This window comes from Pyrus communis, chromosome 9 (genome assembly GCF_963583255.1).
Source record: "Pyrus communis chromosome 9, drPyrComm1.1, whole genome shotgun sequence".
Classification (NCBI taxonomy): domain Eukaryota; kingdom Viridiplantae; phylum Streptophyta; class Magnoliopsida; order Rosales; family Rosaceae; genus Pyrus; species Pyrus communis.
In genome coordinates, this window is record NC_084811.1 from 22,107,818 (window position 1) to 22,120,698 (window position 12,881).

Here is a 12,881-nt window from a genome sequence, read left to right on the forward strand (position 1 = left end):
AGGAATATTTTCTTTGCAGGTTGGTCACACTTTCCAAGGACTAATTAGTACAAAGCAAAGCAAGATACAGAAGTACTAAGGATCCTTTCTCAAATCGGAACTGTTTATAAATTTTCTATCACCTTACAGTTTAATGTCAATTCATGTGCTAATATTATAAAACATTACATCAAAACATGACGTGACAAAGAATTCATAGAGAGTTCTATATTTAAAAGAGTCTCCTTAGCATTTCTTGTAAATAAAAATAACTATCAAGTAATCATATGTCATTTTGACCAACTCCAACCTTTATTGGGGAATTATAACTACATACTTTTTTCTGCACTTAGACCATCTTCAATTCTTGGATTAAAATCTAAAAAATTTAGCCCAAAAAAATTTAAGTTTTAATTGAAAAACAGTTTTTCACCTCCAACCCTTCTGGGTTAAATTTTTAGTTTGAAATTATTAAAGAATGAGCTTAGATTAATTTATTTAAGGTAAATTTTTTATAAAATAAAATTACGTAAACTATTCTAATTTAATTTTATGAACATTTTAACTTAAAATTTTTTAAATTTCGATAAATATTGAAAATTTACAAATTTTATTAAGAAGAAAGAACAACACACTAGCACACTTAATTTTATTACAAGAGACGATGGAGAATTAGAGACGAGGACTAATAGAGGTGGAGAATAAGGGAGGAGGAGAGATCGACCGACGAAAAATTAGGGAAGCGAAGTCGAGAGAGAGAAGCAGTAAGAGTGGGGTCGAGAAAGGTTAGGGTTAATTATAAATGAACGGTTGAGATTAATTCTCAACCAAATTCAATGACCTATAATAATTAAAACTATATATTTAATTATATATAAAAATTGTTTGGTTCAGTTTGAGATTCCCGAACAAATGACCAAAACTCTCATTGAAAGTTTTGATTTGGGTTCGGTATGGGTTACCGAATTGTTCGGGATTTGTCGGTTTGGGATTTTTCGGTTTCGGGTTCAAGATCTTTCGGTCAAGGTCAGGAAATTCAGGATTTTTTTCCAGCCTTAATTTATCTTGTACCTCTATTCGAGCCCCCATCCATTAACAACATCATCGAACATGGGAAAAAACCGAAGAACATTGATATCATTGTTTGATCCAAGAACGTCAAAAAATGCATGCCAAATCCAAGTGTCGTAAGATGCCATAGTCTCGAGAATGATGGTTGGCTTGTTGTGACGACCTTTAAATTGACCAACCCAAGCAGTAGGACAATTCTTCCACCCCAATGCATACAATCAAGACTTCTTATCATGCCAAGAAAGCCTTTTTTGTCCACCTTACGTAGAAGCTTGAAACATCTTCAAGTCTTCACGATTTGGCTTTCGAAGGTATGCCTGCCCATATTTGGCCTCAATTGCCTTATAGAACCGCTTGCCCTTTTTAATAGCAATGATATCCGCAAGTCTACAATATTAGTCAGTTGTGTCTGCAGATCACACATTGGCTAGTATCTAAAATGTAGATGTGAGCTTCTAATGCAGTGATAGACTCAGTCGGCCTACAACATCTTACTTCTTTGCAAAGTAGTTGTTCTGGTGGACAACTGCATTCAAGATGTTTTCAAAAAGCTCTCTCCTCATCCAATATTGCCTCCGAAAATCATAAGGAGGATATTTCGGACGTTCAATTAAATAGTCTTTCATTATCCTATCATGGCACTCTTCTCTGTCACATTGCATGAATTCATGTCGTGGAACAGAACCACAAAAGCTAGATTCAGCATGGTGCGCATATTGCATAAGTACGTTTCCAAATTCGGCTTCTTCGTTGTTGATTTTTTATTCGTCAACTACAGTAAGTGCTTGGAATTGTGTTATCTGCATTGTCAAGCTTCGTCTTCTTCTGTCACCCATTGATGAGAGAGTGATGATTTTGAGGACACAATAACAATATGGAAGAATTGTAGGAGAAAAGTGAACAAATTGGAAGAATTGTAGGAGAAAAGTGAATTTTGTGTGGATGTTTGAACAAATACATATGTATTTATAGAGTTTTTTGGTGACTTTGGATTTAAACAAATTTTTTAAACTGTTTTAGCAATTGGATATAATTTTGGGTAGTTAGATTTTTTTTTTTTTTGTACCGCTAGATTTAGATTTAATGAATTAATAAATTAGATTTAAAAATGAAAAAGAATTGAATCTGGATTGTTGAATTAACCAATGATCCAGTAATCTCGATTGTTGGATCTCAAAAAGAGCCATTGCGCTCCAGCTGGTGCCTGACACCTGCCTTGACAGTGGGTCACACCATTGTTGAGCGCTGCATGCCTAACGTATGTATGGCTTTTGGGGCTCATCAGTGGGCCTTGGGTCTCTTTTTTTTTTTTTTTTTTTTTTACGCGTCCATGCTCAGGGGTGGGCTAGGCCTTTACCTTAGCTAGTTTCTTGTGTTAAATTTGCCCCAAAAATTAATTTTAACCCAAAATTGATTTTTGGCCCAATGATTACAAGTAAGGTTTTTTTTTTTTTTGGGGGGGGGGGGGGGGTGGGGCGGTGGTTTAGAATCTAAATAAAATCTAAATTTAGATTCTAACTCAAGGATTAGAGCAGGTCTTACATACTACTCTTTATTTTAGACCATCGAATAAATCAAATATATTCTATGAACAAAATAAACAAATCTGTGTAGTAAAAAAAAAGGTAGATAACTATCATTTTCTTAAAACATAAAGTGCATGGACAATGCTATACAGTTTTAAATTTTTTGTCGATTACTTTAAAACGCATTGCCAATAGGAACTACAATATTGTTGTTGTTGTCTTTTCTCTTATGAATTTCTCTTATGAAAAGAAAAATGCAATGACTTTATGTGCATATCATGTGTCACATGGGGTTGGAAAAAAAATAGCTAGAAACTTATTATATATAGGAGCGCTCAAGTGTTCAATAATGAATAAGTTAATAAGATGCTCATTATTTGTTTGGACTTACTCTATGAAGTAATTCATAATCAAAACGGTTCACTTTAGGTCCTCATTCATAGGTTATTCTTGCAAAAAATCTACCCAAATAGAAAATTATTTAGCTCTTCGATTATTATTATGAACATATCACTATCAATCACTAACACTTTATGCGTCTATCTATAAAGTCATAAATAACTTAATAATTTCCGATTCGAGTGAATTTTTGCATAGTTGATTTTTCAATGATAACATAAAAAATGACCGGTTAATATTATGAGACAAACGGTTAACATAGTATTAAATTACTAACTGTTTAGCGTTACCTAACAGATAATATTGTAACTTAATTTCTCCACTTATCCTTGGTGTGAATATAAAAACTACGTACTAACTAGGAAAATATATCACAAAGTGGTTTTTCATAACATTTAAAGAATATTATAATTGTAAGAAACTGAAGCTTATTTGAGGGAGAGAGACAATGCTGCAGTAATAGAGATAGTGGAGAAATTGTAACATGCTTAGTAATTGTGTGATTCTCCATATGTCAGTGCCTTTATTTATAGTAAACCAAGATAAGAGGATTAGCTTGTCCTCCAAGTAAGTACAATCCTAAAAGGAAAGAATCACTAGAATAACGGATAATCTGGAATCCAAATCTAATTAGGATTTACACAATCACATGTTAAATAATATTCATAACACTACCTCTTTAGTGTGTATATACTCAAGTAAATGCAACATCAGGTTCGGCAAAGTTGAGGAAGTTGACTTGTCAGCACTGATATAGGAACACGCTAGTCTCAAACAAAGGAACTTGCATATGGAAACAAGTCTCACAAAACCCTACAATAGTAAAACCCAATATGGGACAAAAATCCATAATCTAAGGAAAACAGTGTGTTTGATGCGAAGCCAATTAAACACCTACGGAACGTACACAAGAATATGATTGGCCTGGGATTGGTGCTCGTTAAAACCTAGGCAGAAGCAAAAACCCCAAGGGGGAAAAATGCTCCAAATGTAGAGAAAAATAGTACATTAAGGCCAAGTGAGTATACTTCGGGATACTCCCCTTGAGTTTGACATAATTCCAAAGAGAACTAAAGATGTTATAACTCATAAAGTACACATACCAATTCCTTGAACAAGCTTATGGAAGGTAGACTTTGGCAATGACTTGGTACAAAGATCACCCAGGTTGTCCTATTACCGAATTTTCTTAACTTCAATGATCTGATGTTCATGTTGCTGATGAGAGAAAAAGAACTTTGGTGTTGTCATCTTTCATGTATCCCTTCTTAAGTTGTTTGATATATGCTGCATTATTTTCTTAGCTTGTTGTAGGGATGTCAAGGGAAGAAAGTCTGCAAGTACTTCAAATATGTTCCATAAATGTTCTCAACAAAAACCACTCTTGACTGGCTTTATATAGGGCAAATATCTCAACATGGTTCGCACTGGCAAAGCTAGAAAATTTTCACTGGGTGGGCTAGCTTAAAGATTTAAATCTTTATAAACAAACAAACTTGATATTGTATTTTTCACAATATCCTCTAGCTTAAGAAAATTTCACAAGGTGAGAAGTGATGAGAAAAATGATGTTAAAAAAAAAAAAAAAACTTGGTTTGTAAATTGTATTATACAATTTTATATAATTAAACCAAGAGAATTATGATTAGTGACTAAATACATGATGGGCTATATTCGAAAATCAATAAAAATTACATGTAAAATTTTCATTTTCTATGGAAAGCGATCTGGGCTATAGCCTAGGGTAGTCCTTAACATGGCTATGCAATTGATGGTTCGAAAAAGCCGCAACTAAGGTTTGTTTGGTTGACCTTCAAGATATTATGGTGTCTCCAATGATAAAGTTGTAACTCATTAAGAATGCGCCTTGTGCAGGTTAGATAAGTACCTAGCGTCAGCATAACCTACAAGGCGGGAATCAATCTGAGAATCGAGGTGCAACATCTTTGCTCGATGATTCATAGGGATAGAACAAACCCAAATTCGTCGTAATTTTGAGATAACGAAATATGTCTTTAACATTTGTCCAATGTCTGCTTGTAGGTACATTGCTATATGTCGCTAAAAGATTAACAACAAAGGAGAAGTAATGTATTCACCTATATACAATAATGCATCAATTGCACTAAGGTAAGGAACTTCTAGTTCCATGGCCTCTTTCGCATCGCTTTTAAGACAAAAATGGATCTCGTTTTGCATTTAACATTCGGACGACCATAGAATAACAAAAAACGGTGAGTAGTCCTTGATGGTGTGGAGAAAATTTTCAGAGTTCCCGGAACGCCAACTCACATATGCCAGGTGGTGTTCCTCACCAATGAGAATTAGATACCTGGATTTTTTTTTCTTTCTCCTTTAATTCAAATAAATTCTTAAAAGTTGAAGTGCAACCGTCAAGCACAAATTAGCAGAGGTTTACTTCGAAACCCCAAAGGCGCCGCCATCATTGTTCTAGGGGCTTCTGCAAATTGCTTTCAAACTACCATCTTAAAAGAGATGATGGAATAGAGGCAACGTAGCGACATGAATGGAGAACACGACTCTCTCTCTCTCTCTCTCTCCATGGGAACCCACCTAAGCAAGCAAAGCTTGCAGGATGAGTAACGACTAACGATGGTGGAAAACAAGTGCGATTACACAGTGTGGCCTGACATTCTTTCCAACATCGACGTCTCACCTTTTCTGACCTCCAACTTCGCCCTCGCATAGGGTGAAACCAAAATAAACTATGCACCGGCATCCTAAGGCGGCTGATTCTGGGGCCGAACCCTCTTTCCCAAGACTCTGCAAGAATTTTTTTTTTGCCTCACTGTCGATTGCAGCTCTGGCAAACTAGAATACTCTGGCAACGGTGCCGCCCAGGTAGCCACTCTCGCTGAGTTCACGTTTTATGGAGCCAATGATGGAAAGTATAACTCCGTGAAATTGTTTTTGTTTTTTCCGTTAACAGATCAACATCTTAGTTTAAAAAAAAAAAAAAATCCAGGTGTCTAATTCTTGTTGGTAGGGAACACCACCTTGCATATGTGAATTGGAGTTCCTAGAACTCTCAAAAATTTCTCCTAAAGGACAGTCACCTACCATACCATCGAGAAATTTTTCGAAGTTCCCGGAACTCCAACACACATATGCAAGGTGGTGTTCTGCGCCAACAAGAATTAGACACCTGGATCTTTTTTTTGTTTTTTTTATTTTTTTAACCGAGATGCTGATCTGTCAAGGGAAAAAACAAAAACAATTTCACGGAGTTATACTTTCCATCGCTAGCCTTATCGAACGTGAACTCAGCGAGAGTGGCTACTTGGGTGGCACTGTTGCCAAAGCATTCTAGTTTTCCAAAGCTGTAATCGATAGTGAGGCAAAAAAAAAAAGAAATTCGGCGGAGTCTTGGGAGAGAGGGTTTGACCCCAGAATCAGCCGCCCCAGGATGTGGGTGCAGAGTTTATTTTGGTTTCGCCCTATGTGAGGGCAAAGCCGGTGGTCGGAAGAGGCAATACGTCAACGTTGGAGAGAATGCCAGGCCACACTGTGTAATCGCACTTGTTTTCCACCATCGTTAGTCATTACTCATCTTGCAAGCTTTGCTTGCTTGGGTTGGTTCCCATGGAGAAAGAGAGAGAGAATCGTATTAGTCATTACTCATCTTGCAAGCTTTGCTTGCTTGGGTTGGTTCCCATGGAGAAAGAGAGAGAGAATCGTATTCTCCACTCATGTCGTTACGTTGCCTTTATTCCATCCTCTCTTTTTAGATGGTAGTTTGAAAGCAATTTGCAGAAGCCCTTAGAACAATGTTGTCAGCGGCACCCTTGGGGTTTCAAAGTAAACCTCTGTTAGTTTGTGTTTGACGGTTGCACTTCAACTTTTAAGAACTTATTTTAATTAAAGGAGAAAGAAAAAAAAAATCCAGGTATCTAATTCTTATTGATGGGGAACACCACCTCGCATATGTGAGTTGGAGTTTCGGGAACTCTGAAAAATTTCTCATCCTTTAGGAGGCCAAGGACCCTAAAAAGTTAGAAAAAAATATGTAGGTATCTAATTCTTATTGATGGGGAACACCACCTGGCATGTGTGTGTTGGACTCCAATGGTGGACTTAATGCCAAATTTCCCCCCACCCCCCACCCCAAAAAAAAACTCTCCAACCCAAGCTAAAACATTGGGCTAAAAGCCAAATGCTAAAGTTGGGCCAAATACCCCCCCTCACCAAAAAATTCCCCCATGTGCGAATGGACTCGCTGGGAATTGGGCAGTCTCGGCCCGTCCACGCTCCAACATGCCCCACGCGTGCACTTGCAAGGGTTTCCCGACAGGGTGGGCCCCTCTATCAGGTCGTGTGTCGGCCACCCACTTGAGCTCCCAACGGCTATAATTACATCCAAGGGCTGTGATTAAAGGACCGTTGGTTGATCCAACAGTCCAGATTCAAATTTCATTTTTTTATAATATGTTATTTTAAAATACATTGAATCCAACAACTAAGATTGAATATAATCAAATCTAACGGTAAAAAAAAAAAAAAAAAAAATCTAACGGCCCAAATTTAAATCCAACGGCTAAAATAATTAAAAAAAATATTTAACTCAAAATTCACCCAAAAACTCTATAAATACCTATGTATTTGTTCAAACATCCACACAAAACTCAATTTTCTCCTACAATTCTTTCAATTTATCTTTCTACCATTTCTTTCCATTTCCAAATTGTTCAACATGGCAAGAAAGCATATTAGAGGTCGTAATTGGACCTATGAGAAAGATGTTGCTTTATACTTGGCATGAGTTTTTGTTAGCGAAGATGGTGCAGTTGGCACAAATCAAAATAAAAAAGTTTTGTAGGATAAAATCATTGTAAAGTTTCAAGAAAACTGCAACAGGGGCGAGCGAGACGGTGATGGTGTTTATGATTGGTGGAAGACTATCAACAAAGCATGCACTTTATGGAAGGGAAGCTTGGAGAGAGCCGTGGTTGGCATGCCTAGTGGAATGAGTGCTGTAGAAATTGTGAGTTTTGTTCTTGATATTTTATTTGTCATGTACATAATATTAGTTTGCAACGAATTATTTTGATGTATTTTTTGCATAGGGTGACAAAGCAATGGAAATTTACAAGACAAGAGTACCACCAAAAAAATCAAGTTTTTAAGTTGCAACATGCTTAGGACATCCTCAAGGATTGTCAGAGGTGGGGAACCAATGTGGACCAACAATGGGGAAGATTATTTCAACGTGAAGGCGCACAGGCAAATGTCGGAGATGAAGGTGTCGATGAAATGACCCCATCTCCTTCTTTTGCAAGGACCCCGGGAAGAGATAAGCAAAAAGAAGCAAAGAGAAAAGTGAAGTCCCAAGATCCGATGAGTTGACACTTTGCTACCGGAATTGCAAAATTGAACGAAACCCATAGCGCTCGCCAAGAAGAAACGACCCGAATGCGTTTGCAAATGAAGGAAATCTCAGATAGGGAGCAAGAGAGGTTTAAAGTTAATTTGATGATGGATGACCTCAGCAAATACATTATAGAGAGGAAGAAGTTCTTATGTGGTAAGCAAAAGGAAATTTTGCGAAAGTTTGCCTCAAGGAGTATGTTTCAAGATGATGAATCCTCTGAACCCTATCCCCCAATTCAATCACGAAGTCTATCACCAAGTGAAGATAGTGGATATGATTATCAAGTTTATGTAGTGTATGAATTATGTGCTTTATTAATTAAGTTTATTAATTGTCATTTGTATTAAGTTTATGTAGTTTATTAATTATGTGGTTTATGAATTATCGGTTGTATTAAGTTGAAGACTTGCTTTGTGGAAAATTTAGTAATTTTTCAATATTTATCGGAATTTAAATATTTTTAGATTAAAATGTTCATAAAATTAATTTACGATAGTCTACATATATATATTTTTAATTTAATTTAAGAAAAAAAAATAGCCTAAGTTAATTCTTTAATAATTCCGGGCTAAAATTTTAAGCCAAAAGAGTTGGAATAGAAAAATTATTTTTGAATTAAAAGTTAAATTTTTCGGATTAAAAAATTTGGTTTTCAACCTAACTATTGAAGTTGTTCTTCAGAGGCCAAGGACCCTAACAGGTTATCATTAATCCCAGAAGCATTGCTTCCTCTTTGGGGGAATCTTAAAGTGGGTTACTCCCGTTTCTCTTGCTATGTTTGGCATAATTGTTTTGTTTTTTAAGGGGACAAAATGCTTTTATCTTGCTGATTTCCAAAAGAAACCATCTTTTCATACAGTAATTTACAAAAAAACAAAAAAAAAAAAAAAAAAAGACTCACTGAACTGGTTCTCTTTCCTCTTGAAGGAATAATACGGTTTGATTATGTAAGAATATTTTTCTTTGCACGTTGGTCACACTTTTCGAGGACAAATTATTACAAAGCAAAATACTGTGATTACTTGTATCTAGGAATCAAGTAATAATATAGCATTTTGACCAATGACAACTAGGGCTGGAAAAAAATCCCAAAAATCCCAAACCAAACCGAAAAAATCCCGATCCCAAACCAAAAAAATCCCAAACCAAAATTCCCGAAAATTTCGGTATGTCATCCCGAACCAAACCGAAATTTTCGGTATGGGATTCGGTATTACATCTCCATTTTTTCGGTATTCCCATACCGAATAGAAATAAATATTATATATATATATATATATATTATTTTTTAATTGAGGTGTTTGCAAAGGGTGTGGAGAAAGATCATGTCATTCTTCTAGCTGCAAGGTCATCCAGAACTGAAAACCAGGATGCCATTAATGCTGCTATGGTTGGAATGCTTGCCGACCCAAAGGAGGTATAAATCATTTCCAACTTTTCTTGTATGCCCTATAATTGATTCTTCATTAATTCTGGGACGGAATTTTCAATGGATATGCTCATCTTAATGAATTCATTTATACGCAGGCCCGAGCTGGTATTAGAGAGGTGCACTTCATACTCACAGACTAATGAATTGATTTCTGTAATTAGATTTTGGACCTCTGCCTCTGCAAAGAAGATTTCAAGAAGAAGGCTTTTACCATTATTGACAAATATGCTGAACGTGGGCTTCGGTCATTGGCTGTTGCTAGACAGGTTTTATGCTCAACCTTGACGTTTTTAGCATCTCTTGCATTTTTTCAGTTTTATAAGAAGTAGAGCACCGGCTTATAATTGTGATTGGTATATGTTTACAGGAAGTGCCGGCGAAAACAAAAGAAGGTTCTGGTGGTCCATGGCAGTTCGTTGGATTGTTGCCTCTTTTCGACCCTCCAAGACATGATAGTGCAGAAACCATCCGCCAGGCTCTTAACCTTGGTGTAAATGTTAAGATGATTACTGGTAAATCGGTTAATATTCAACCTACTTTAATGGGTAGTGGGTAGATTGAAGCTTAATTTTAGCTCAAAAATATAATATGTCAAATTTTAGCCCAAAAACATAATATGTCAAATTTTAGTCCAAAAGCCCAAAAACATTTCGGGATTCCCGATTTGTCCCGAAATCCCGAAATTATTTTGGGATTCCCGAAAATTGGGATTCCCGAAAATTTGGTTTGGGATTGGTATTGAATTTGGGATTCCCAAAAATTTCGGTTTGGGAATCGGGACAAGGGTTTCGGTATGGGATCCCATACCGAACCACCCCTAATGACAACCAAATATGTAGAAAACTATACCTGTACACATTTTCTAACTCTTAGCTACGGTTTGGCACGTGGGACGGGACGGAACAGAGTGGGACAAGACGTTACGTCCCACATTTGGTGCGTCTAAAGCGGGTGGAACGAGCTGTTCCACATAACGAGTTTTAGGTGAATTTTCGTTCCACCTCACCCCCTGGAACGACTCGTTCCACATCCGTGGAACACAAAATTATAACCTCTCCGTCTCCTTCTTCTTTCTCCTTATTTCCATCCGAGGGTATCTTTTCTCCCGCTCCATTCCGTTCCGTCCTGTCCCGTCTCGTCCGGTCCCATTCCGTTCCGTCCGGTCCCGTCTGCATACCAAACGATACCTTATGTACTACTCTTTATTTTAAATTATCAAATTGAATAAATCAAATATTAATTAAATGTGTGTAGGAAACAAAAAAATATATAGATCTTTTAAGTAAAAAAAGAATTAGTTGTGGGATCAACCTTACATCGAATTTTAACAATCCGAATGTCTATTTGGTAGTAAGCCTCGATTCATAGATTATCGTTGCAAAAATTCAATTCAATTCGAAATCATAGGCCTATTTAATTGTTACAATAAAATTTTATTGTTTCTTATAGAATAAAGCATTCATCAAATTCTTTTTACTCAATTAGATGATTCAAATATTTTTGATTTGATTAATATTTTACAAATACAATCTAAAAGGTGTAATTTAAAAAATAAACAATTCACATCATTGAAATTTTATGTAGTTAGTCCCATGAAATTGAGATTCCTTCTCTTAAAAGCATCACATATAATATATAATTATCGTTTTCTTAAAACCTAATGTGCATGCCATATAGTTTTACTTTTGTTGTCACTCGCTTTACAAAGCATTGTCAGTAGGCACCGCAACATTGTTGTTGTCATTTCTCGTAAGAAAATTAGAAATGCAATGATTTTCTGTGCATTACTGCATATCATGTGTCACATGGGGGAGAAAAAAAAAACAGTGAGAAACTTATTATGTAGGAGCACTCAAATTGACAGTCAATAAGTTAAATACAGCGCAATTTATTTGTTTGGACTTATTCTATAAAATAATTTTATGATCAAAATCGTTTATTTTTAAGTTTTTTTTTTTATTTTTTTATAGGTTATTCTTGCAAACATTGGCTCAAATCTAAAACTATTTAGCTTTACGTTTATTATTGTGAACATATCACTATCTATCTAACACTTTTTGTGTCCATCTGCAACTTAATAATTTCGGATTTAAGTGCATTTTTGCATAGTCGATCTTTTAGTAATAACATAAAAAATAATTAGTTCAGATTATGAAAAATATTGTAAATCTAACTTAGAAAAGTGGTTAACATCAAATTAAGTTACTAATTGAGTAACTACTTAGCGTTATTTAATGAATAATATTGCAACTCAATTTCCCCACGTATCCTTAGTGTAAATATAAAACCTACGTACTAACTAGTATAATATACCGAAAGTGGTTTTTCATAACATTTTAAGAATGTTATAATTGTAGTAGACTAAAGCTCAAGTAAGTGAGGATATTCGGTTATAATTAATAGCGGAGCCACATACAATACTACCATGGGCTATAACACAAGTAGCTTCTAGGGAAGAAAACACTCCTAAATGTAGTTTTGCTTATGTTGAATATTGGTCACTCAAACTGATCCTTGTTGCCCACCAAACTAAACCCAATTGGTAGCAACCTTTTTATGCTCTATTTTGTACCGTCGGATAAAGCAATTGATACAGTTAAGTGAGTAGAGTTCTAAACCGTTAGATGAGAAATAAAATCTAAAATCAGAGTTATTTATGCAATTGGAATTATACAAACACCATGAAAATCATTTATCCGTTGGAGACTTCTATTACAATTTAATGATTTAATGGCGACACATGAGTTTATCCATCAATTTGGAAAATCATCTTCCAATTTCGTGGGTTAACTTTTACCTGAGGAGAATGGAGACTGTTTTGATATTATCCCTTTATTGATGTTATCACAATAATATCCCAATAAGCATGAGATAATATAGCCGCTAGTCAGTTGCGTTGTTGCATGCTTTGAATTGAGTATGTGATGTCGACTCGGAATTGGACTTTGGCTACATAAGGCGCACGTGGTATTTGTTGATGACTAAGACATAAAAAATGGAGATTTGATTGGTGAGGTGATATGGTGGAGATATTAATTATTTATCCATTTAAAGGTTGGTGATAATAATGATGGGTAAGTGTTGC

At 35.7% G+C, this 12,881-nt stretch overlaps 1 protein-coding gene across 1 annotated transcript; it reads left to right on the top strand.

Annotated features, from left to right (window-relative positions):
• Positions 1 to 8,169: 8,169 nt before the first annotated feature.
• LOC137744517 (plasma membrane ATPase-like) lies at positions 8,170 to 10,352 on the top strand. The gene is made up of 4 exons (XM_068484313.1): positions 8,170 to 8,235; positions 9,674 to 9,781; positions 9,958 to 10,062; positions 10,164 to 10,352. The coding sequence occupies exons 1-4, from the start codon at positions 8,170 to 8,172 to the stop codon at positions 10,350 to 10,352; spliced, it is 468 nt and encodes a 155-aa protein (XP_068340414.1).
• Positions 10,353 to 12,881: the final 2,529 nt, after the last annotated feature.